Source organism: Sander vitreus, chromosome 9 (assembly GCF_031162955.1).
Source record: "Sander vitreus isolate 19-12246 chromosome 9, sanVit1, whole genome shotgun sequence".
NCBI lineage: Eukaryota > Metazoa > Chordata > Actinopteri > Perciformes > Percidae > Sander > Sander vitreus.
The window spans coordinates 20,341,052-20,367,344 of record NC_135863.1 but is presented as its reverse complement, the minus strand read 5'-3'; the positions used below and the strand labels follow the sequence as shown (position 1 = coordinate 20,367,344).

Genomic DNA, 26,293 nt, shown 5'->3' with positions numbered 1-26,293 from the left:
TTGTCCAAAGATGAGTAAAAACACATTAATGAGCCCCATTGTAGAATTGAGTGGCATGATTCTTCAATATGATGGGCAATGTAGTTCATTTTCAGTCAAGTCCACATACTCTGTCCTGCTGCCAGAAATGCCTCTCTCGTGCAGGGGTCTTCTACGTTTTTTTAGGCCAAGGACCCCTTAGCTAAAAGAGAGACGGAGCTTTTTTTCATAAATAGGCCAGATATAATATAACAAATATGAAAGTATACATGTGTTAATTCGTTTTTAAAGATTTACAGCTTCATAAGGAAGGCATAGACTTGGGGCTCAGAGGCGAACAGAGGCAAGGCACGTTAGAAAGTACTGAGAGACAGAGAAATCGCATTGTTGGTTTGTTTTATTGCCAGCCTTATATTATAAATACATACATATTCACTAAAAATTTGCTATTTGCTATTTATCTGCTATTTTATATACTCATGGTGCTGGTAAACAGATAAACATGTTGGTAGATTAATAGTGACGTATAATCTTCAAAGAAAAGACAGACTTCATGCCTCTTCACCTCAACTCTGTCAGATTAGACACCCACCCTCTTTCCTGTCTCTGTCGCTGTATCAGCATGTCTGCAGTGCAACCCTACACACACCTCAAAAGACACACACAGATAAATACACAAACACAAAGATGTCCCTCCCCACTCTGAGCACAAACACAGCTTGCACATGATATTACAACAAGAAGGCTGTCGTGGGAATTAGGACTGCTTTCTTCTCCTGGACAACCTCTCCGCCCCCTCTCAAGAAGTAATGACATGGCCCTCTGCCCTGTGACATACATCACATTAGCAGGCTGTCACACAAAAAACACTGTGTCCAGCTTAATGCCAGGTTTACGTTTCACTGGGAACATTTCACACATTTTCACTGTTAAAACATGGGGAATATGAGAGGCATTTCCAAAGTTAAGTATAGCCACTTCAAAGTGAGCGAGGAAATTTGAAACGTGTTTTGTTTTAATGTTTGTCAAAGTCTTTTGAGCTTAGAATGAATCATTTTGAAATGATATTGCATGAAATATAACTATTAAGTTAACCTGGTATCACAAGAAAGATTTTTATTTGATTTATAAAAACACAAACAATTATAATTCCTATAGAGTCGCCTACACAACCCTATACCACCCTTCAAGAACTATTTACAACTTTTAGATTTATGTGAAAATTCCAAAGTGCTGACAGTAAAGATGCATAGTAACCTCTATTCAATTCAACTACTGCTATCTAACCAGTATTGACAAGCCAAATGCCATGGCGTCAGGACACGATACCACCCTGTCCTTCAGGTTTCACTGCCAGATAGAGAGCTCATTATTAGCCTCTGGCTGTATTGCTAGACTCTGGGGCAAACAGACAAGGCTAAGCATGGTTCACATTATTGTCAGGGAGTGGTGTCTCACTGAGGAAGAGATAACCCAACACACTGACACATTAGTCTGTCACTGAATGCAGCACAGAGCAGTGGGATTCAGTGGGACAAATGTTCATAGACACTACAGAACACGGGCAAGAATTTGCACACAGACTAATGCACATAGATACCTTAACACCCACATACAGTCAGCTCTTCTTTCATGAACAACTCGGCAGAGAGGGGTTTCTGCAGCCAAAGTCATCTATGGGATTCTTTGTTTTGCTTCATGAGGACTTTTTTCTCCTCTTTTCCCCCATCCTTCTCTTACGCTGCAATTTCCTGCAGCCCTTCTTTCCCTCTCTTTCTCACTCCTCCACCTCTCATTTCTAACCCACTCTCGAGGTGTCAGGTTTCTACAGCTGGTTCACATTAGCGCCCCCCATCTCACGCACACCCCTCCCTCTTTCTCTCCCTTTCCCTCTGCACCCCGTCTCTACTTCGTTCTCTCCCTCCTCCTCCTCTACCTCATGCTGACCTTTGCCTGTCCTGGCTGGCCGTGGGGGCTTCAATGAGCAGAGAGGAGTGAGATTCTCACTCACTCATGTAACGTCTCCCACCTCCTTCATTCCTTAATTCCTATGTCCCAAGCTCCCATAATCTTTCCTTCTCCTCCCATCCCAAATCCGTAATTCCCCTTTTTCTTGTGTGCCAATTCTTTTCTCCTACCTCTCCACCTTCCTCTCCTCAACTATAACCCCACCACCAACTCCTCCTCCAGCCACTATTCTAGTCTCAGCTACGCTTAATAACTTCATCATGCTCTCCCCCTGCGGCCATCACAGAGAAAGAGTGTGAGAGAGCATAAACCAGCTCACATTTCAATTCCTGGATCATTCCCTGGCTTGTCTAGAGCATAGGTGGCCTATTCACTGAACTGTAGTCCTGTGTGAGCATGCATGGACATCCCAAGTCAAGTGCAGAACATGTTATGGGCTTTGCTGTTGCTTCAATGCATGGTTATGCTGTTAGTTTGGTGGTGGAGGTTAATCGGGAACTCAGGAATCCTCGGCTAGCAATAGAAATTGTAGCTGCAAGATGCCTGGTAGATCATTTATTATTATTTATTTTATTATTATTATTATTATTATTATAATAACCTTTATTTATACAGGTAATCTCATTGAGACATAGGGTCTCATTCTCAAGAGAGACATGTTAAGGACAATACACAACATCAGCTACAGAACAAAATCCAATAGTATACACAATATGTACTATATACAATATTTAAACGAAAGTCCCAAGTAGACTTAAAACACTAAAGTACTAAAAACAAGAACAAGATTCCAAAGATGTTTTTTCCCAGTACCATTAAAATGAGTTTAAAATTCCCTAGTGGGATCAAGCTGGACAGTTTTAGATCCTGCTTTAAAAAAATAAATAATAATAAATAAATAAAGAGACAAAGGCTAATGTGTCATGCGATGGAATAGCTGGCTGGATGATGTGCTTGAAATCATTATCACATCTTTCGGATTTTTTATATAAATCACTGTATGGCAAATGTACATTCAGAATCACATATAAATGGGATGTTCAAAGCAATGGAGTGTGTTAGTCATTACATGAGACCAAATTCTCCGTTTAAATCAAAAACTTCAGTCTTCATCTCTAGTCACTATATTACCTGGATGATTGAGTTGAACCTTCACAGTCATAATAAGACCCAGAACAGAGAAGCACTTTCTTTACAAGGCTCCCAAGACTGCTTTGAGTGTGGTCAAATATATCTCAATGGGGAGTTACACCAGCATGTGACCTTTATCTGTTCCACCTCGACTCAGGAAAGTCTACACTGAAGGCTTTGAGACCATTTCCTGCAGGCAGTCAAGTCAACTGCTGCTGCTGCTACTACTGTACACTAAAAAGAAGGGAGCGTTAGTTAAATTACAGAGGCATTGATGCAATAAGTATTGAAATTACAGACAAGAATTGAACTAAAGCAAAAAAGCAAGAGAGAATAAACAGTCACATCTTGCCAATCTAAAGTAATATAATATGCTTAATACTGACAGATGTTTCTCAATATCACCACAGCCTTATCCCCAGCACTACATTAAGGAAGAGCACCTATAATTCAGACATCCCAGAGAGGGTTTTTGTCCTATCACAGAATGAGCGAGTTCTGCCAGATCCTTCTCTTCTACTGCCAGTGTAAATGTAGTGTGTGGATAGGTCTGGCAATGGGAGACTGGCAGCAGCGTACCATTTAGGCCCATACATCAGTCAGTGCCATAGAGAAGAAGCCAGGAAAATTAAAATGCAAACATAGATGAAAACTAAGGTTTAATTATGGGTTCTTTTTTGGGGGGAGGGAGACTAGGAAGTTTGGGGTTGGAGGTGTATTTTTGGTACACTCTCTCACTTCTTATTTTGATACAGAAGAACAGAGGCCGCAAAAATACCATCACAGAGGAGGCAGGCGGAGGGAGGTGTGAGAATGAGGTCAACTTTGTATAGATAAAAAATACTAGGAAAAAAGAGGAAGGTGGACAAAGTGAAGAGAGCGCAATTAGGTGCAAGTAAAAGCCACAAAAGTAATAAGAGAGCAAGACATACAGCAAGAAAAGGGAGCCAGGTATTCATACTGAAAAGCATCAGTGTAGACAGAATAAAGGAGTGCAGAGCAGGGTGGAGTCCAAACGAGGGACATGTGGTAAAATCTCAGACTGTGTTTAGAAACATTTTTAAAAAGACTCATCTGAGTGCCTGTGGTAGACAGCACATGACCCATTTTCTCCCTGAGCGCTCCTTCTGCCCGCCTCTCCATGTTGTTCTGTCATTATCCTGTTTCTGCAGTTGTTTAATGTGGACTTGCCAACAAAAGATCTGTCGGCCTATAAAATTAAATAAAATTCTTATTTATAACAAAAAAGAATATAGTGTCCAGTATCCACTCTTTACTTAAAGTGCCCATATTATGAAAAAATCACTTTTTCTGGGATTTCCACACGCATACAAACTTTGAAAAAAATAAAACTATCCATGCTGTTTTGAGTAAGATACCGGTTTCTGAATGTGTACTGCCTTCAGTCTCCGGGTGAGCTGTTCAAAATCTGCACGGCATTCTACGTAACTAGCCGAGACGAGAGGCCTAGGGGGCTAACCGGGTATAGCATGCTAGCTCGTTCTCAATGGCAAAACACTGCTACAACACACACAAATTCACACTAATCTACTAAATAAATTGTATAGAACTACTTACATGTCCCTGTTCTGCAGGTATTCCACACAAAGTTGGAAGTGCATCCTCATTTAGAAGAAGTCTGAGCATAATATGGCCACTTTAAGGTCACTTAACTGAATTGCTTGTGTTTACCAAATGTATTGCTGCAGCCCACCCAAGGAGATTTTCTTCCAGCTAATTTTTTTTTTTTTTTTGTCCTTGGCATTTATTAGGTCTATTCAAAAGTCTGCTTAGAACTTCCCACTGGCACACAACCAAGTAGTAAATTCAAAAACAAGGTATTTTTGTGTTTCTTTTATGTATTTCGTTAGTTTGTCTGTTGATGATTTAATAACAACTCAAAGTTCAGTCAAATGTAATCGAATGAAGTAATAATAGTTGCTTTACTTTATTGACTGACTCTTTTTTATAATTAACTAAGTGACGATGCACTAAAACTCATCCTGGTCAGAGCCTTTACATCACAGTGCATGTATAGAGAATGCCTTATGACCTTACAAAACAAAATAACATAACAAAACGGAGGTACTTTTGACCCCACAGTGTCATCGTCCATGTGTGACAGAGAGCCACTTGTCACCTTACTGTATGTGGGTTTATGGTCTGGTTGCTACATTCCCCACTGCTTTGTAAGGCTTCCTCTTTCTGAGAGTGGGTTTGAATCTCCAAATCTCCAAGCAGCCCGACGTGCATCTGCTTCTATCCGTTTGTTTGTTTTACCCTTTGGTTTGTTCTTGACCGGGTCTTTTATCGTGGTGATCCCCAAAGAGAGGGTCAGATCCCAGTGAGCTCTGACAGCAGGCCATGTTAGCACTAGTGCTGAAAGAATCAGTCAATTCATTCATTGACAGGAAATTGACTGACAACTGTTTTAGTATTTGATTACAAGTTATGTATCAAGCAAAAATACAAGACATACTATGTAAATACAAGACTTATAAAAAAATTATTAGTTTTTGTTTTTTGTCCGATTGTAAATTAAATATCTTTGGGGTTTTGGGCTGTTGGTCGAACACAACAAGCAACCGTCACCTCAGGCATCTGAGAAATTGTGATTAAACAAATTAAACAATTAATTAATTATTTCACTGATTAATTGATAAAACAAAATAATCCTTAGTTGCAGCCATGGCTGTCACTAATGAACAGTCTCCTTAACCTCATCATTTGGGCCCTTAAAACACACATTTAAGAGTCACATAGAATTACTACATGTCCACCATCCAAACACTGAACCTGACGTGACTTTCTATGCCAGTGTGTGGTGCCCTTGAGATACACGCACATATACAAAGAAACTCTTATCGTGGTGGTTCCAGTCCAAACCACATCTACATTGCTGTGCTGAGGGGAAGGAGATAAGTCTTTGGAGAGTAAGAGAGAGAGATCACTGCCGTGGGTTAGGGTTGGGTGATGTTTACTGAATTGCCATATGATGATGATGTCCACAGAGAAACATCACAATGGACGATGACGTCATTGGTCGACATAATTATCTGTCTCTCCTCTCTGCTGCGCTGCTTGACTCAGTGCTCAGCACTCGGACTGCAGACATGGGCTGCGCTAGTCATCCAAACTGGGAACTGGGAAGCATCACAATGTCTGTTGTGAAATCACAACGGCTGTTGGCCATCACCCATGAACAATGATATCATCCATCGGATGATGACCAACCCTTTAGTAGACTTTAGTTTGGATCATATACAGGTGCTGATCGTATAATTAGAATATCATAAAAAAGTTGATTTATTTCAGTAATTCCATTCAAAAAGTGAAATTTGTATATTATATTCATTCATCACACACAGAGTGATATATTTAAAATGTTCATTTCTTTTAATTGTGACGATTATAACTGACAACTAATGAAAAACCCAAATGCAGTATCTCAGAAAATTAGAATATTACTTAAGACTAATACAAAAAAGGATTTTTAAAAATGTTGGCCAACTGAAAAGTATGAACATGAAAAGTATGAGCATGTACAGCACTCAATACTTAGTTGGGGCTCCTTTTGCCTGAATTACTGCAGCAATGCGGCGTGGCATGGAGTCGATCAGGCTGTGTCACTGCTCAGGTGTTATGAGAGCCCAGGTTGCTCTGATAGTGGCCTTCAGCTCTTCTGCATTGTTGGGTCTGGCGTATCGCATCTTCCTCTTCACAATACCCCATAGATTTTCTATAGGGTTAAGGTCAGGCAAGTTTGCTGGCCAATTAAGAACAGGGATACCATGGTCCTTAAACCAGGTACTGGTAGCTTTGGCACTGTGTGCAGGTGCCAAGTCCTGGAAAATGAAATCTGCATCTCCATAAAGTTGGTCAGCAGCAGGAAGCATGAAGTGCTCTAAAACTTCCTGGTAGATGGCTGCATTGACCCTGGACCTCAGAAAACACAGTGGACCAACACCAGCAGATGACATGGCACCCCAAACCATCACTGACTGTGGAAACTTTACACTGGACTTCAAGCAACGTGGATTCTGTGCCTCTCCTCTCTTCCTCCAGACTCTGGGACCTTGATTTCCAAAGGAAATGCAAAATGTACTTTCATCAGAGAACATAACTTTGGACCACTCAGTAGCAGCCCAGTCCTTTTTGTCTTTAGCCCAGGTGAGACGCTTCTGACGCTGTGTCTTGTTCAGGAGTGGCTTGACACAAGGAATGCGACAGCTGAAACCCATGTCTTGCATACGTCTGTGTGTGGTGGTTCTTGAAGCACTGACTCCAGCTGCAGTCCACTCTTTGTGAATCTCCCCCACATTTTTGAATGGGTTTTGTTTTATAATCCTCTCCAGGGTTATCTGGTTATCCCTATTGCTTGTACACTTTTTTCTACCACATCTTTTCCTTCCCTTCGCCTCTCTATTAATGTGCTTGGACACAGAGCTCTGTGAACAGCCAGCCTCTTTAGCAATGACCTTTTGTGTCTTGCCCTCCTTGTGCAAGGTGTCAATGGTCGTCTTTTGGACAGCTGTCAAGTCAGCAGTCTTCCCCATGATTGTGTAGCCTACAGAACTAGACTGAGGGACCATTTAGAGGCCTTTGCAGGTGTTTTTGAGTTAATTAGCTGATTAGCGTGTGGCACCAGGTGTCTTCAATATTGAACCTTGTCACAATATTCTAATTTTCTGAGATACTGAATTTGGGGTTTTCATTAGTTGTCAGTTCAAAAGTAAAAGAAATAAACACTTGAAATATATCAGTCTGTGTGGAATGAATGTATACATTATACAAGTTTCACTTTTTGAATGGAATTACTGAAATAAATTAACGTTTTCATGATATTCTAATTATATGACCAGCACCTGTATATATATATATATATATATATATATATATATATATATATATATATCAGTTCGATTTGATCAGCAATATTTCAGTTACTATACCAATTTTGCTTGAATATGAAAGAGATTCTCAGAGAACTAATGCTGTAAATTGTACAAAGAACCCTCTAACCTGGTGCATTATTAAAAATATGAATGTTATCGTTAAGAATTGACCCCAAAGCAGTTACATAGACAGAAAAAGTGCTTTATTTAGTGCAGAGGGTGTGATGTAGGGACGATATACCTAAAGCCATACATCTGTGAAAATGTCCATGAAAAAATGTTTGCCTAACTTTGGAGCGTTATTTAGCATAACATGGATTCCTTGGATCATAGTTTCATTTTCATTTAAAACGGAGCATCTTAAAAGATCGATTTGAGGATTTTATGAATCAATATCAGATCATTCAAATGAGTATCAATTTATTTTTTTAAACCCAACCCAAATGCCTAATCCACTTAAAATCTGTGTGTGTGTGTGTGTGTGTGTGTGTGTGTGTGTGTGTGTGTGTGTGTGTGTGTGTATTTCTTCGTCTGTGTCATCCCTCTACTCTGGTACCCTCTTTTCAATCAAAGAAACTGAGAGGGGATGTGGACGTGAAATCACACCAGTGCTCGCTGTGAGGTAACGAGGGGACACAAAGTGAACAACAGTCAGAGCAAAAAATCCTCAACTAAGCTCTATAAACACACAGCTATGCATGAGAGAGGGAGCAGATATGGCTATGATAAAGGCAAAAAGGGTAAAGATCTGGACAATAATGGGGTTGTGGGAGAAGGATTAGGAGGCCTGGTGAGTTGTGTCCAGAGGCATCTAAATCTCTGAAGCAGAGAGAGGGACAGAGGCATGGATGGATGAGTGACAGTTTGATGAAGGAGGCGTAGCAAGAGGGAAATTACACTCCCCTCTCTGCTTCGCTTCTCGCTCGTCTCCCTTCCCCCCCTTCGCTGCTCTCTCATCATTAGTAAGGAGTTGTGCTCCGAGGTATTCCTCCTCAAATTACCTGAAAAAAGACATGCTCTTTTCTGTTGGCCCTTTCTCTTCCTCTGTCTGCCCCAAAGGCAAATTCGACCTGTCAGATCAAACAGGTAGCAAGTCTACACAACACAGTAACTCTCCTCTCACGAAAAGTTTTTTAATAAACATAAAGGCATGACAGTGACTGCAAGAGAATAAGAGAGTGAGAGAAAAAAGGCTTCGAAAAGGGAGGGAGAGTTAATCAGTTTGCACCACGGCCCAACAGCAGACAAAGAGATCTTGTTCTGGAAGAAAATAGGGTTTGGACAACTTAATGTGTGTAGCCTCGCTCTTGATTGGACAGCTCAGGTATTAAGTCAGTGAGTCAGACTCCATGTTAGTGTCAGGAATCCTCTGTGGCCCACAAACAAGACCACTGTTTCTGTGCTCTTCGCCAATACCTCATCAGAAACTATTTAGGTATCCCTTCAGCAATTTTGCAAGTTACAAATATTTGCCAAGCAAGCTTGTGACGTGCTCAATCCAAACAGAGAAGCACTCACAACACCCACCTTTTTCTCACACCCATTTCTGATGGCTTGCAGTGTCACCGGTTAGATGGCTTCCCTGCACCCTGCTAGTCAACCTCTCCCATGCACTTTAACTCTCTTTAACATTTTGTTGTCCAAAATCAGACATATGAGCTTTCTATGCAAACACGAATTTCCAACCCATTTTCAAATGCATTTCTTCTGCAAATGTCATTGCCTTGGTCTATGCGACTGAGATGCATGCAAGCACACACCTATTAAAAATATCAAACTACAACTTATTAGTATATAGCATATGTATGGTAGGATATGTTTTTAAGTATGAGTTTATGAGTAAAGTTAAAAACATGATGACTTGATCTTGCTTCCCACTCTCAGCATTAAAAACAGGCTGGCCAACTGTACAGTAGGTAGGTCTTAAAATGTATTGGAAAACAGATGTAACTGTCCATCAGTTGTATACTATTAACTGTCTGTTTAATTATACATGTAATCCCAATGTGACCCCAGATGTGATCCATGTGACATAATTAGGCTGCTCCGAGCCAAAAGGCCAAAGTGACTGTTTACTTACAACCGGCTGCCTTTAATATACTGAGGAGACTAACAAATACATAATTAGATTTTTACACAATGAGCCTTTTGACCAGCAGCACAGTGCAGACGGGACCAGACAGAGGCAAGTGTGTGCATACAGTATGTGTGTGTGTGTGTGTGTGTGTGTGTGTGTGTGTGTGTGTGTGTGTGCATGTGCACAGCAAAAAGAATTGACGGACTAGTTAATCGCTCTAACAGTAGGCCTGCGCTCTGTCAGCTGACCCCTCTCAACTGAGAGACTCCTCTCTGTGTCTTCAGGGCAAGAAGCCCCTCTGCTGTTTTTCTTTTATCATCAATACATCATTTAATTCATAGAAGAGCGTGAGTAAATACAGCTGATATATCGTCAGACTTTAAAATTAAAAAGTACTGGCTCCCTAGTACAAAAAAAAACATTTATACGTCATATTATTATTTACAATTGTAATTAAATAGTAGCAAAGGTAATAAAAACGTAAAAAAATAAAACCTTAGGAGGATGTGGTTAAACCTTAAACAGCTGCAAATGATTTTGAATGTTGTTTCAGAGACATATGCCAGCAAGTATTGGCATAAAGCACTGCTCTACTGGTACTGTATCCCTGTCTCCCAATATTAAGAAAACAGCTCTGAATGTGATTTGTGATCCAGACGTGTTTAAAAGTCATCTAACCAAGACAATCCAATCATGTTCCCTCCACCTGAGAAAAATGTCCAAAATTAAAAGATGCCTATCGTGAGCTGTCCATCTAAAGATCATCCTAGCCGACGTTTCATCACGTCTGCATTAACCTGTACAGCAATCGCCCACACCAAACTAGTTCAAAATGCAGCTGTTAACCAACTAGCAAGATCATATCACACCCATCCTTACCTTACTTCACTGGTTGTCTGACTGATCCTGTGTCTACAGTTGACTCTGAATAAAAGAATTTAGCTTGTTTCTCTTCATCATGAAGGGTCTAATTGACAAAGACAGACAGACAGACAGACACACACACACACACACACACACACACACACACTACACACTGAGAATGAGCTCCTTTGCACCTGCAGTACAATGCCTATCTGACCTTCAATTACACAGGGGGGATGTCAAACACTGATTAAGGAATGTTACTTTTCCAGAATTAGCAAAGTGTTGAAATTCCAAAAGCGCTGGGAACAGACACATAGTGCGATTCACATCACATTTGATGAAATGTGAGCAGGTTCATGGTGTGTGTTCATTGGGAATTTGGCTCAGGAGTGGCAACGCAATTATAAAGATAGCTTAGTCTTAATTACAAACTAGGCTAAGCTGTCAGAGAGTGGAAGGCATAGATCAAACAGGCCACTGCTCTCCTTTTCACTACAGCACCTTTTCCTTAATGATCTGATTGCACCTCCGGTAGTAGAGAAGACTCCGGTAGACTGCAGGTTATGTCAAGTTTCCACAACAACATGGCATGTGCCAGGAAAAGAAAGGCTACACTAACATGTGTGGTAACAATGAGCCATGCCATTTCCATTTTTCCCCTCATCAATTAGAATGAATAGTTACTTTCTCATGTAATAAAAATGTCTCGTCATCGTCTGGACATCCCACGGCAACAACAAATCAATGGGTAGTGAAATGTGTTGGCAATGCCTCAAGCTATCAATTTATAGCAACAAGAGAGTTAGTAACAAAACCCCCGAAATGTCCTAAATAACATCTTGGAGGTGGAAATGTGTGTATTGGTATTGTTCCCAGTACTGGTGTACTTACTCAAACAGAGCAGCCTTTTATTCCCTCTTCCGTGCCTGAGCAAAACCTCATGGTCCCGTGAACAGGCTGGGGTTGATCTAAAAACCCTATTTCTGTACTGGCTTTCACATCCAGCAATCCCCTTTATGATGCGTTTCTATTGCTGTGTTCACATTTTTGTTACAGTGTTGGGATGACAGCATGAGTTAAACTGAAAGCCCTGTTGTGCGTTTGGTCACAATCCAGCTAGTTAATCTTACCTGCAGTATTCAGTGCCATTGTTGAAGATCAGACATGTAGCGTTGTTAACACAAGGCGCCTTATCATCCATACACTGCAAAGCTGCAAGAGAGAAGAGACGAGTTAGAGTGGACAATCGGAGAGGCACTTCATCTGCTAAACACTTTAAATATTGGCAATATTTTAAGTGTGACATTTTAATTACGTGTCCCCACATGGCGGTATCTAAAGACAATATTCACACCTTAAAACAGTACAAAGTTGCAATGTTTTTTTTTTAACCGATTTAAATACACAGATTTGTGACAATGACTGCTCCCAAATCTAGTCAGTTATCCACCGTGTTTACTGGTTTTCAGTTTCCATCATATCTTGTTCTTGTCTTATTGTGTCTAGACATACAGAGACACCATGATGATGATGTCCTCCTGCATCATGTGCCAAAAAAAATAAACAAAATATTTATGTGTATCTGTTTGAATTACTAGAAAGCTCCTCACAATCTGGGTAGTTTTAGCCTTGCTTGCAGTGCTTTATTCCTGCTGAATTTCAAAGCTGGCATTTCTCAAAGCGTATTCAGGGTTTCCCCCCAGAAAATTTGTCACACACACACACACACACACACACACACACACACACACACACACACACACACACCCCCCCTCTCAGGGAAACCCTCCACATAGTCTACAAGTTCCTCCTCCTTCCCCCCTTACAGAGATCATGCAGAAGGCTCACCACCTATCTAACCAACTATGCAAAGCCAGCCTGAAGTCAGCCTGTGGTCACAGGGCAGCCGGATGGGAAGGCAGACAGAAATGAGCCTTGACGAAGACAACAAAGCCCAACTATCTCCCCGCCACTGAAACACTCATAGCCAGACACATCAGCTATTGTGTGGCCCGCTAGAAACACATGCCTCAAGTAGTCTTCACGCACACCATGCCGGCCCAACATGAAGTGTGCTGTTCTCAGTCTCAATGTGATGTAGTAGCCAAATGAAGGAAGCCACAGTTAAGTGTGTGTGTGTGTGTGTGTGTGTGTGTGTGTGTGTGTGTGTGTGTGTGTGTGTGTGTGTGTGTGTGTGTGTGAGTAATTAAGCAAAATCGCTATAAAAATCATTTGCACAGATTATACAAATGTTGCTATATTAACATTTGGTTTCATTTATAGTCCCATGTATGTCTATGAAACCCCACTCTGCAGAACAGAGCTCTTTGTACAAAACTGAGGGTAGGTCAGCTGATTTCGAAGAAACACCACGTCTTCAGAAAAGAGTCATTGCATTACAGGAAGTGCGCTCAGCGATGGTGTTACTTCCTGCGCCTAGATTAATCACAGCGTCACTAAAGTTGAGGAGTCTTTGTGAAGGCCCCTAACTATTATTAACAGCATACTTGATATGATTTTGCGGTGTTAAAAAGTTACACAGTTTGTTTTCAAGGGATGGACATTCAGGGTACAGTCTCTGAATGGTCTGGTCAGAGAGCGTGTATTGCGTTAGAGCGAGGCTGACAGACATAGTCCATTAGACATGGGGATACTATACATAAACCACTGTGAAATTCATAATCCCAACAAGCACACACACACACACACGCATGCCACTATGTGCACAACTGCACAGACACCCACTGTAATAAAGTATGAGTTGATATCAGGCTACTGCTGCAGTACGCAGAAAAATACTGTGCTATTTTGGGACTATTTCTGTACTGAGCAGACATACGGTATGCACGCTTTCTACGAGTCAACACACGAAAATCATGCACATGTAACAAATGCAGACAGCAGAAAATCCACACATGGAACTTTCACTTTTGGTTTTTATCATGTTTAAATCTAAATGTATTGTTTAATCTGCTTTTGAATAAATAATAAAAAGGACATAAAATGTGATTACAGTACAGTAAATCAGACCATAGGGCATGACGAGATACCAGTCCTCTAGAAGCGAGCAGACAATTGCAAAATCAGCACGAGAAAAGAGTAATGTTGGGGGGGGGGAGAGAGGAAGGGCTGAGAAGACCATTGCAGGGAGTGAAGGAATGGAAGCAAGACAGCACGGACCGGAAAAGGCTACTCTCATTCCCCGCCTGGTTTGACGAGTTTCCCATGCTCGCTGTCGTCATGCCAGACACAATGATCTTACCAGATTTGGGACAGCCTGCCTGCTATTACGTCATTTTAAACACACACACACACACATACACACAATGTACATTCCCCGAAAATTTTGAAAAGATTTCAGCAATCCGTCTCTCTAAAGTAAAACAAACAAGAAGTTCACACACATTCAAATGACTGGCCTGTGTTGTGATTCAGATACATATCACCAGCATTGTATCCTCCCTACCTGGCTGTTCTCACACTTCACTATCGATGAACCATGGACAGGAACATTTCCCAGGAATGAGAGCCTTGATAAGCCCCAATCGACAAAGTCAACAGTAAAACTACAAGCAGATGGTGTGAGAGCTGAGAAAAAACACACGGTTACCTGACTGAATGACTACTATTATGTGGACTATTCCTGATTAAAAAAAATAGTCCACATTCCTTTTCTCACTCACTACCACCACATCTTCCAGCTTTGTGCGTGTTTGATGTGTGTGTGTAAAGGTGATGAGGGGAAGGGAAGTTTAAGTGGAGAAAAAAAGCAGGAGATTTACAATGTCTGCAGTCTGGCGCGACTGGGAGAATGGCTGTGTGTGATCCCTGCTGATGAAATATGTATCTGTAAAGAAGCCATTTTGCACAGTTTGAAAGTAGAGGGTCTATATACATACTGTAGATATCAAAGTGTTTTAGGCAACCCTAACCCTTTCCTCAATGACCTCAACATGATAATACAAGTAACTTTATTTGTATAGCACTTCTCAAACATAGCTACAAAGTGCTTCTGAGAGAGAAAGAACAAAAGATATATGAAAATGTATACAATGAATACTAAAATGTTAACAAAAAGAAGGAGAACCTTCTGATCTGCTGTGAGTTTCAGTTTGTAGATGTGGGAAAGGAAAACTATTCACTGTTGGGCTGGGTGGAAAATAAGAGAGGTCATCCAAGCTGTAGTGATAGGTATGTTTCCATCTACCTGTTTTTATGTAAATTTTTTTTTAAAAGCTGAAAAAAAGCAGAAAGCCCTAAAATAAGGGTAAAAAACTGCAAAAGGGGTACGTAACCATAAAGTCCCCAGTTTGATTCCAGGTGGGGGCCCTTGTTGTAAGGATCGGGGGAGACTTCTTAATTCAAAAATAAGAGATGCCTGCTTAAGGCTCTGACACACGAACCCGACAGCAAACTGTCGGTAGAAAAGGCAGTCGGACTGATCATTCGGCTCCCGTCTCCCCGAGTTGGTCAAAAAAGTGTCTCGGAACACACCGAAGCAACACCAACTTGAGCGTACGTTCTGCGCGTAACGTAATACGTCTCCATAACAGCAGGTGGCACTAATCTCTATTGTCACCCAATAAATGAAAATAGGAAATGACGAACGTGGTCACGTGGGTCTGGCTTCTCCTGAATTTCAAAACCGAACATAATGGCGGCTCGTTTCGGAATACGATCTCGTATTTTACGAAAATAGTTCACCAAAATGTGTTTCTGAAAACATTTTAAACGACAAATAGGCCATACAGTTGCTGAATATGTCTGTTTTTTTTTATCAACAAAGATTTTGAGGCATTCGTCGCGCTCATCATTTCCGGTAAGTGTTTTAACATAAGTGCGCTGATTCGCTAGTCAAGGGCTAGCACTCCACCAATCAGATTGGTCATTGAGTCCGACTTCCCACTGGCCGATTCAACAAGTCAAATCGGCCCAAATTAAAAGCCGACGGCTCCTCAGACTGACAACGGCACGGAACACACCAAACAGACTTGAGTCACCGACCTCGCCAGACTGTCCGACGGCCGATAATCGGGTTGGTGTGTCAGCGTCTTTAGGTGGGAAGCAGAAAAGAAATGCCATGATAAGCCCTGTAACTCTTGAAAATGTTTAAAAGAAAAACGTCAGTGGCTTGTTTTTCACTCTAGATCAAAAAGGTTGAGTCACAGAAGTTGGCACAGGTATTGAAATATATAACTATCAATCAGCTAACGTTCACCTGACATAACCTTCCAGAGTATTTAGAATATGGAGAAAAGGCAAGCCCATCATTGCTGGTGTCACAGCTGGCTTGCTGCATCATCATCATCATCATGTATCTGAGGATGGAAGTTTTAAAGCGGATTGCCTCATCTTAATGCACTGAGACAGTTCAGACAAATCACCTCATTCATTGTTAGCCTGACTCTTTCTCTAACGCCACTAGCAGGTTGACATTTCTGGTTTTTATTTAAATATCTTGCCAACTGTTGGATGTTGTATAATTTGGTACAGACATTTGTGGTCCGATGAGGAAACTTTGATCCCATGACCTTTCCAGAAGCGCCATCATCAGGTCAGACATTCCCAATCAGCCTCAACCGTACTTTAATGTAATGCTAATGTTAGCATTCTAACCCACTCAACTAAGACGGTAAAAATGATACCTGCTAAACATCAATGTGCTAGCATTATTATTGGTGTCTGACCATGTTAGCATGCTGAAGTTAGCATCTAACTCAAAGCACCGCTGTTTCTAAGTACAGCCTCACAGAGCTGCTGGTATGGCTGCTTGTTTTATTATTATTTAAAGCAACTCTCTATCAGCAGCTCTTTTGTTTTTCTCTTCATTTAACTGCTATACACTTTCTATTACTAGAAGCATTTACTGAGCTGTCCCCGTCGCAAGAGTAAACTGCAGTGAACGGCAACCGAAACTACTTTTGGATATATGGTGACAGAAATTCCAAGTAAAAATAGGTTTAAACCATTCTCCTCTTTTTAAAACTGGATATTTGTCTGTGAAAATGTGTAAAAACAAAAAAAAAAAGCCGAGCCTTTAGTGTGAATAAAGTTTAACTAAAGAGAAGGCAGAAATCACAGCCTTTAATGGTCTAGACCGGGAAAAGAAAAAGGGTTGTTGTGCTCAGCTGGCGTTACGCTGGTTCTTCCCTCAGCACTCGCCACTGCTTTGTCACAGACACCACAGCGGGTCCCTGGAGGGATCCAGCCATGTCATGAGAAGAAAAACAGACTGTCAAAGAGGTAGAACAAGGAGGGGCGAGGGACGGAGAGAGATAGATGGGCTTTGGAGCTGAGGATTGAGATGGGGGAAGTAATTACGGACCTACAGACAAAGACTACACACGAACGGGTGTCCCTGAGCCCTGGCACACATCCATACAGCAGAGGGCAGGAAGTTGTTCGCGCTGAGTGAGGAAGTAACCCTATTTCCTGGAATTGCTGTACAAGCCTCTATATCCAGCAGGCCAAACAGTCGTCATGGTAACTTGCAATAAAATACCCTTAGCTCAGCATGGAAGGAGGGAGATGAGGCTCAAACTAAACACTATAACCCTGAGGGAAGCTTTACAGGCACCACACAAACAGCAGACCAACAGAGCAGGGACTTTAAGGCTTTAGTCTCCAAGTTCAGCTTTAGTTTAGAGGGTGGTGACATACTGTAAGAAACAGATCAGTGCCAACCCAAACAGCAAAAGTGTGTGATTACCAGGGATGTCTCGAATCCATCTCCTAGATCTTTATCAGGGCAGATAAACACATTTTTTTTAAAATCAGTGTTAAACCTGATCCATATCCGTTACTTTGTTTTATGTAACCCATTGCACTCTGGGTACACCAGCTGTCAAAACCACCTGACGGTAAACACTGAAACCTATTCTTGAACCTATTCAAAATAAATTAAAATTAAAGTAAACCACTGAATAGCATAAAAGATCAAATAGATGCCAGTAGTTTCTGTCAATGAAAATGACATTAAGATGGAGGACAAAAAATCTTGACTGGGACAGCCACAGTAATTACCCTCTCAATGGAGACATCGCCTTGCTGTTGTAATCACTGGGAAAAGTTGGGAGAGTCTCATCTAAAAGTACTGGCCTGCTGTGTGTGTGTGTGTGTGTGTGTGTGTGTGTGTGTGTGTGTGTGTGTGTGTGTGTGTGTGTGTGTGTGTGTTGGAGGGAGAAAGAGAGAAACAGACAGACAGAAACAGGGAAGGCAGACCAGACAAGGCAATGTAGGGACTTTCCCTTGCTCTTTCACATCCTAACTTTTTTTTCCAGCGTCAAAACTAAAAAAATCAGGACTATTGTTCAGACATGTTCAGTAACATCATATTGGGTTTTTACATTGTTTAAACTGAAGAGATGGCGTATTTTTAGCGCAACAACAATTATTGGAACCTGTGACAGACTGTGTGACTGTGTCCATAAATGTATATTCATATAAAACATGTAAATAACACACATATCCGGTGATAATACCATGTCTGCAGAAACGGCTCAACACAATGGCTCCTGAGACACAAGCTGACAGCGCTGGATGTTCTAACTTTACATATAAGAGGTGTGACCAGGGACAACATTTGAAATTATCACAGCATTTATCTAATATTTATTTAATATGTTGTGGTATTATGAATTCAGAAGCACACGGTACAAAAGACAAACTCCCTTTCATCCTATTGTGTGAAATGTTTGTTTGTTTTTCCTTCAGAGTGTATTTCAGATCTTATGCTGTGACAGATTCCGCTAAAGTTTGTCAGCATTCATATAGTTATCAGAACTGAACCACCAGTCTCTAAGATAGTATAATGACGATAATCCATATGTCAATATATTTTCTCATATCAAGATACAAACGTACATGGTTGGTTAACCATTACAAAACATTTCCACTGGCCTGGTTTGGCCAAACAAAGACTTCTCTCTCTCCCCTCTCTCCTAGTATTTCTTTCTTCAGACTCTCGGGCAAAATATCTAAACTTTTCCTAGTTAGACTAATCAGAGTAGAGATTTAAAGGGTTTGGTTTATTACTGGCTGTGGTTTCATAACTGTATTTATTCACAAAAAAAGTAATAAGGAACAGTTCCTCAGAGCTTGCTAACGATATTTAGCCTAGAAATCTAGACGCACCCTAGCGGCAGCAAATGTAATTTGCAGCCAGGGTCAGTCTAGCAACTCTCCGTTGGCTTAGTCAGGCCAATCACATCGTGTACAGAGTCGGTGGGCGGGCTTAACATAACGACGGCAGAGTTGCGAAGGTTCCGCGTGAATTCCCTGCTACTTGAAAACAAAGAAGATGGCTGCTGCTGCTGGCGAACAGTGGCCTTTTGAATCGGCTTTGGCCGCGACTCTGGAAGACTTGGAGTTAAGCTTTTCTTTGAGAAAAGAACGGCACTGAAGTCAGTCTTAAAAAAGGAAGATGTGTTCGGAGTTTTGTCGACCGGATACGGCAAAAGTTGAATCTATCAACCAGCTCCGCTACCTTCTTCGTTGCTCTGGTTGGTTGTAGCGCTATCCTATTGCGTGCAGAGGGAATTTGAAAGACAACAGTTTATCCCGCCCCTCGGATTGAGCCCTGTAAATGGTGAGTTCCCAGACCCAACATCTTGATGTGGGTCTGGCTTGTCAGGCTAAATGATATTAATAATAATTGCCTACAGCCTAGACCCTGGTTTGCCACCTCCAGACCCCCTACCTGCCCATTTTCCAGTTCCTCTGCTCAGGCACACCTGAACTGCTGAAATGCTCAGCCACAGTAAGGACTGTGTGTACGGTCGAAAAACGCTCGCATTTTGTGGAAAATTAACATTTTTAACACAGGCAAAAATAAGCGGCAGTCTTCTTGTACTTATTCACTAACTGCCGAGCTATTTGGCACTCAATTAGTGTGAGGATCATCGTTTCAACAGTGCTCATCATCCCACATTAGTAAACAACCAGTTCCGACCCGACTGTTAGTTTTATGATTCGCTCTCATCTGCAATATTATGTAGCCTACTGCTTTGGCGGGACGGGAACATTTTATCGATACATTGCAGCATCCAGTCCCGTCCCATCATGCGTCGACTCGGACAGATGCTCCCACGTTGTTTTTATGTTGATACAGCGGCTCGGCGCCTTAGCTGTAAAAACCTGTAAAATAAGCTTTTACCAAAAAGAATATATTCAGATGTAAGCCCTTTGTAATCACAAACATTTTGATTAGAACCTGTAGCCTTATTTAATAAAAAATTCTCAGTAACGGATTACAATTGCATTTATTTTTTAATTTAATTACATAACACTGTTAATGTAACTAGTAAAGCCTGATTTGTGGTCCTGCGGAGGCTCCACGCAGAGCTTTCGCCGTAGCCTATGTAAGTGGCCTGAAGTTTATACTTGTGCGTTGGTGTGTGCGTAGATCTCAGCAGGGCCAGCGCGCGCGCGTGTGCGTGTGTGTCTGGTAGAGAGAATGAGAGAGTGACGGGGATTAGCTTCGGAGCGAGTACTGATTCTAGAGTCATAGTGAGAGAAAACGTGTCGCCCCTGTGCTTTCTGACCACGGTGGGAAATCTGTAGCAGGAAATGTTAACCCTCTCCTTGATTTCATGTTGTTTATGGAGAAGGAGAACCAGGAAATGAGTTGGGTGAGATGCAGCGCTAACAATCCACGGCCGAGCGACGTTTACATTTTTTGAGATGTGCCCTTCAGGCTACGGCATAGGGTCCGACGTAGGTTGTCTCCACTTACTGTACCTATGTACGAAGCCACGGCGTAGATTTTACGCAGAAGAATAAATCAAGCTTTACTCCCCACCACTGCCTATGAATAAACTAATGCTGCGACCTATTACAAAGTAGTTTTGCTCCTTCTCCTACCTGATGGGGCCAACTTGGTTCATTACTCCATGCGACCTGCCTGCCTGTCTCCAGGATTACGGGGCAGTGTTGGCCAAGGAATGCAGTCCGCAGTAATTCCCTGTTAATTTGCTAACCTGTTCAACAGTGCAGACACAACGCTCTGTAATCCCCTTGACCTTCACAGCCACAAAGACTATAGTAACAGTGCATGTGGTTCATGCAGGGCATGCACCTAGCTTCATTCCCATTTTGACTGGTATTTTTTAAATGCGTCAGGATCAAAGTCAGTAAGAGCAAACTGGTAAAGCAGGCATTGGCGCTGTATTAGCACTGTGAAGCAAAATGGTAACAGGCCCATGACTGTGACTTCCACCTTGCCTGCTATGCATTTCATCTTCAAAACCTTAATCACAGTAGGTCTATAGGTTTACGTCTATTTTAAGCCACACACACGTATGCATGAATGTGTGCATGGAAATACAGACACACGTGCATCTGGAGCAAGTACCACAGACTTTCACCCACTGAATCATACAGGTCGACATATTATTTACTACTCTCTCCCACTACAACCAACAAGTATGGGACCTAAACACATGTGGAGGCCTGGTTTTTTCCACTACACTACTAATCAAAAGGGTGGCGAAGGCTGAACTGAATATAACCTGAAACAGAAGCAATGGCAAATGTATCTGAGATGAGAAGAGATACGAAAGAAACCAAAGGGAAAGCTTTGAGAGTGTCACAGAGAAGGTGTCTTGAGCCACATTAATATTACAGCCACAAAGCAGTGGGTAGAGTTGGTGGTCAGTAAATAATGCAGTGTTGTGGGCAGCTCAATAAATCTCATATAATAAAATCTTTGTCTTCAGAGCACAGGGCGAAGCATGGCGCAGATAAATCACATTTCACACCAGGCTCCAGCTTGGGTCAGATGCAAGTAAACCATGGGCGGCACAATTGCCAGCCTGTGTCAGTTTGTATCCACAATGCAGTACATACACACACGCAAATAGATATGCACAAGCATGTCAGCTGTCTGCTGTTTGCACTGGGCAAATATATGCAACCATCCACATACCCACACCATAGGGGTAACACACTATGTCGTGTGCCACAAAGATGGCACCTAAGCTTCCTCTAGAATCAGTTTAACAATCAGCTACAACACTATGTAGCACAGTATTATTAGCCATGTTTCTGCATCACCACAGAGGGGCTTCATTGTCCTTTGCAGGCCTTCAGATTATAATTGAACAGGGAATAAGCATTTCTTCTTTAGGGTTAGACTTTAGCAACGTTTTCAGCTCAATTAGCAAAGCAAACCACTGGAACTTACTGACAAATGCCAATGCAGCCTCTGGTATGCTGTTACAGGTAGTTTAATGATGAATGTGTCACATATCCATTTTTGCACTCAGAGCTTATAACACTGAGCAAAGAGAAAATACAGACACTATCATCTACTTCAGACAATAAATGCCCCGTTTCCACTGTCTCAGGAATAACATGCTTTAGTTGCTGCAGGGGTTCAAAATTAGCACCATTTACCACCAAAATGCTGGTAAAATATGCAAGTGGCTGGTAGATTTGCCGCACTCAACAGCCAAAATATATGGTAACATATTGAGTGGCTGGTAACATTTGAACATTCACTAGCCATTTGGCTGGTGGACAAAAAGTTAAGTATAAAACCCTGCTTGCTGCTGTTGCGTGCAAAGTTGCGATTATAATAAGCATTTCCACTGCACCACTTCACAGCAGGGGATCATTGTTGTGGCCCTGCTTAGGAGTAAGGTTAAACTGTTCCTCCCAAACTGAGCTGTGATGCACTAAATTGATTTGTTTGACATGTGGCATGCGAGGGGACATATACAAACCATATATTTTTTTAATTTCTATATTCAGCAGTTTGCAGCTCTTTTCTGATTCATGTGCAAAATTGGAGCTTTAATTGGCAGGTTAAGATAATGCAAACATGCTGCTTAACATTTAAAGCTTTCAATCGCAAACATCTGGCAGGCTTTTATTGGGAAGAAGCTAGAGGAGGTGCGGCTGTATTTGTCACAGCAGTTAGAAATATTTAGCAATTTGATACAAAATTAGTCTACACAGCAAGACAGACATTGTTACACGGTTTTGTTGGCAAATCATTTGCAAATATTGCAAACAAGAAATAGAAAAAAGAAAAAAAACTGTGAAGTGGGTAAGGTAAACAACACCTTATTCCATACAACCTTACGGGGCAGAGTCCCAACTATTTGGATGTTCAGCAGGAAAAAGGATAGATCGATGGAGAGAGGAAGGAAAAGAAAATCATGGGGCACAAAGTGTGTGTGTGTGTGTGTGTGTGTGTGTGTGTGTGTGTGTGTGTGTGTGTGTGCCTGAACAGAAAGGGAGGGAGGAATGTCAAACACCAACAACATTCCACTGCCTCTCCTTGCACTGCCTGCAGCACTTTCACATTGTCTTTTCTTCTTTTGTGTAACTTCTCTGTTCAAAAGTCACCTATAGTCCATGAAAAAAACGCGAGAAAGAATAGCAAGACTACATGTATCAAACCTGCCTAAAAAGGCAAAAAAAGAAAAACATGTGAGATGAAATCAGTTTCACTGCCTTGGCACCATTAAAAGGCTACAGGCTGTGTCGTGTTGCACATTTCTAAGAGCAAACACATACGTAAAAAGAAACAAATTTTAAGTTGCTGAGAAAGAAATTTGTGAAAAAGGTCATACAAACAAGGCACACTCCAAATGAAGTTTTCAACATTGCATTCATAAATGTCGGATCCCCAGGAAATTAAACATGTAAGTGTTATCTTAATCAGAGTAATCTAACAGAATACAACTTTGTATTTGTAGAACATCTTTGCCATGATCTCAGACTAAAATGCATATATCACTATAAATCATGGAGAAACAAACATGCACAATGTCAGTCAAATGTTTATAACATGTGCTTTTCTATGTTTTAGCATTTGGATTTTGCAATTTCAATGCAAGAGAACCTTTCATTCATCTGAGTACTTCCTAATCACTGTGAGCTGACCCAAGACCTGTGTGTTTTAGGACCTGCTATTGGACTCCAATTAGTGGACACTAGTCAGTGCTTAATTAAAGACTGCACTGGAAAGTAAACCAGTTGTCCCTAAATATGCTATACACATAGACACTGCTAGCAATACGATGACAAATGAACAGTGCAGGTGCCTGATTACATCGATCTAGGGCATCTCTAAGAAAATCACAAATATTTCTCAATTTATACACACATTCCTTTCTTATTAATCCACATTTTAGAGCAAATTAACAGAGTGTGCTGGGCACTTACTTGACCACTGACCCAAAGTTCTGAACTGCAGGGTGGTCAAACCCTAGTAGCAGTGTTATTGATGTTATACATAGGTAAGGTCTTGTAAAGGGAAAAACTTAACAATAAAGATATTGGTGGATAATTGCCTTAAAATCTACATGTATCTTCTCACTCATCACTGTCAGCTCTCTTAATTCAGCAGGGCAGCCTAAACATGGTTAAGTGTCCATTTTGAATTCTTTCTTTTGCTCTCGCTGTTCAACATCTGGCCAGCGGTGCAACTGGGCTCAGATTGATAACAGTCAATAGCAGTAGGACTGCCATAGTATCCATATTAACCAGACCTTAACCCTTTAAATTAGACACAGGGCGATGTAAGCTTTACTTTTAGTGATGATCCATCAATTTCTAGTCTTTTAAACTATGTGAAAATGGTCCAGCAAAGGTATTAATAATGTAATAGTAGTGATAACACAGAAACAAAAAGGTGAGTATGTGACACACTCAACCCCTATAAAGGAGGATAAAGTGTTATCAAAGTAACGTTACGTTGGCTAGCGTATGTTTTGAGACATAAGTTCCTCTTCAAATGCAGAAAGAACGACACAATCACCACAAAATGCTTTCTATAAGTCAGCCAAGCATATAGTTACTTTCAGGAACAGGCTTTGCTTTTTTTCAAAAGTTACGTCAACCTTTTCAAAGAAACTCACCTAGCTAACTTTATTCAGACAAGTGTACAAGCAGTGTGTAGAGATGCTATCTAGCTATGTCTGCCCCTTGTCCCGCAGATACAGAAGTAACAAAACGTGATCATGACAAGTTATGAATTATTAGAAAATAACAATAGAGCTTTATCATAATTAACAACTTACCCAAAGAGATGTGAATGAAGCAGAAGACAAAGACTAGTGATTTGCCCGAGAAGAAACCGGGGATCTGCTCCATATTTTCTGTAAAATCCACATAAGGTCGCCAGCCCAAAGTTGAGCGGTCTCCCAGGACGGTAAGTTCTCAAAAAAAGTCTTGTTGGAAATGGCTCACACGCAATTAAGAGGGGAAAAACTACTTGTAGCGCCAAATTACAACATTTCAGTAATTTGTTACATGTGTTCTACGAGCCGTTACATTAAATACACAATTTAACTTCTATTAGTCAGACACGCCACCGAAAAAGTCTTCCACCCCTCTACGCTCACCAGTCACTAAAGTCACTGAGGGTGAAGAAACAAAAATCCATATCCTTCCGCTGAAGTCAGCAGAGATCTATCGACGGGGTGAAAAGATGGTAAAAACGCGTTAAAAGCTTATACCTCAATTAGAGTGTCTGTTACCGCTTTAGAAAATTCGTATTACTCGATATATTCGTTCATATTACCGTGGACACAACGTCAAAACGCAGTAGAAGTTAAAGTTTTCTTTCAATGTGTCGTCGCGGCGGAGGAATTTTTGTTCTCATTTTTCTACTTCTCGGAGCCTGGTATGACTCAAAATTAACCCGTTCAATGTTTTTTTCTCCCATGGACTGCACGTTTTTTCCCCGATATGTCTTTGAACGCCCACTCTTTACTTGCAGTTGTTTTCATAGCTACAACTATTCATGCCACGCTGCGTCTCAGGGTTCAGGTCTACGACGTTTTCAGGTAATTTATGGGCATGAGAAGCTTGACTTTGAAAGACTGTAAAGACAGACAAAAAGGGGGGTAAAATGACTTCCAGCGATCACCAAAACCAATTAACTTTGCATGTTTGTTGTGGTTTAAGATCCATACAATATGATTTTGGTGCTGTGAATGAAGGAATAATAGCCTAGATGTGATAAATCAAGTTTGCGTTGCTCCAGCTTTTTAATCAGTGTTGATGCAGTTTACCTGCAGGTTTCAGGTTAGTCACCACTTACTCAGGTGCAGATTAAGTTCTGCAATAGTTTGAGTCCACAAGTTAAATGTTGTTATAGGACTATTGTGGTGGGGAGATCTTTAAGAGTCATATTCAAATAAAAATAAAAACAACATAATAATGTATAAGGGAAGAATGGAGTTTTCCAAAACGTATTATAGTGATGTCATTCTTTTTCAAAAGAAAGACATTACTATAACCGTAGTTTTAAATGTATTTTCTTTTATCATTTTGTTACCACTAGAGGCGAAATTATTAGGCAATTAATTAATCAACAGAAAATTAATGGGCAACTATTTTGATTTGATTCATAATTTTTCAA

The 26,293-nt window shown here is 41.0% G+C and overlaps 1 protein-coding gene across 2 annotated transcripts in view; it reads right to left on the bottom strand.

Moving 5' to 3' along the window:
- notch2 (notch receptor 2) overlaps window positions 1-25,514 on the bottom strand; it is a 50,236-nt gene extending 24,722 nt beyond the window's left edge. The window contains exons 1-2 of one of the 2 annotated variants that reach the window (XM_078259167.1): window positions 24,948-25,514; window positions 12,048-12,129 (exon numbers count right to left, since the gene is read on the bottom strand). In XM_078259167.1, coding sequence (XP_078115293.1) covers window positions 12,048-12,129; window positions 24,948-25,020 — 155 coding nt within the window. In that variant the 5' untranslated portion in view covers window positions 25,021-25,514. The remainder of the gene's footprint in view (window positions 1-12,047; window positions 12,130-24,947) is intronic. The other variant, XM_078259168.1, reaches the window with a different exon arrangement.
- Window positions 25,515-26,293: the final 779 nt, after the last annotated feature.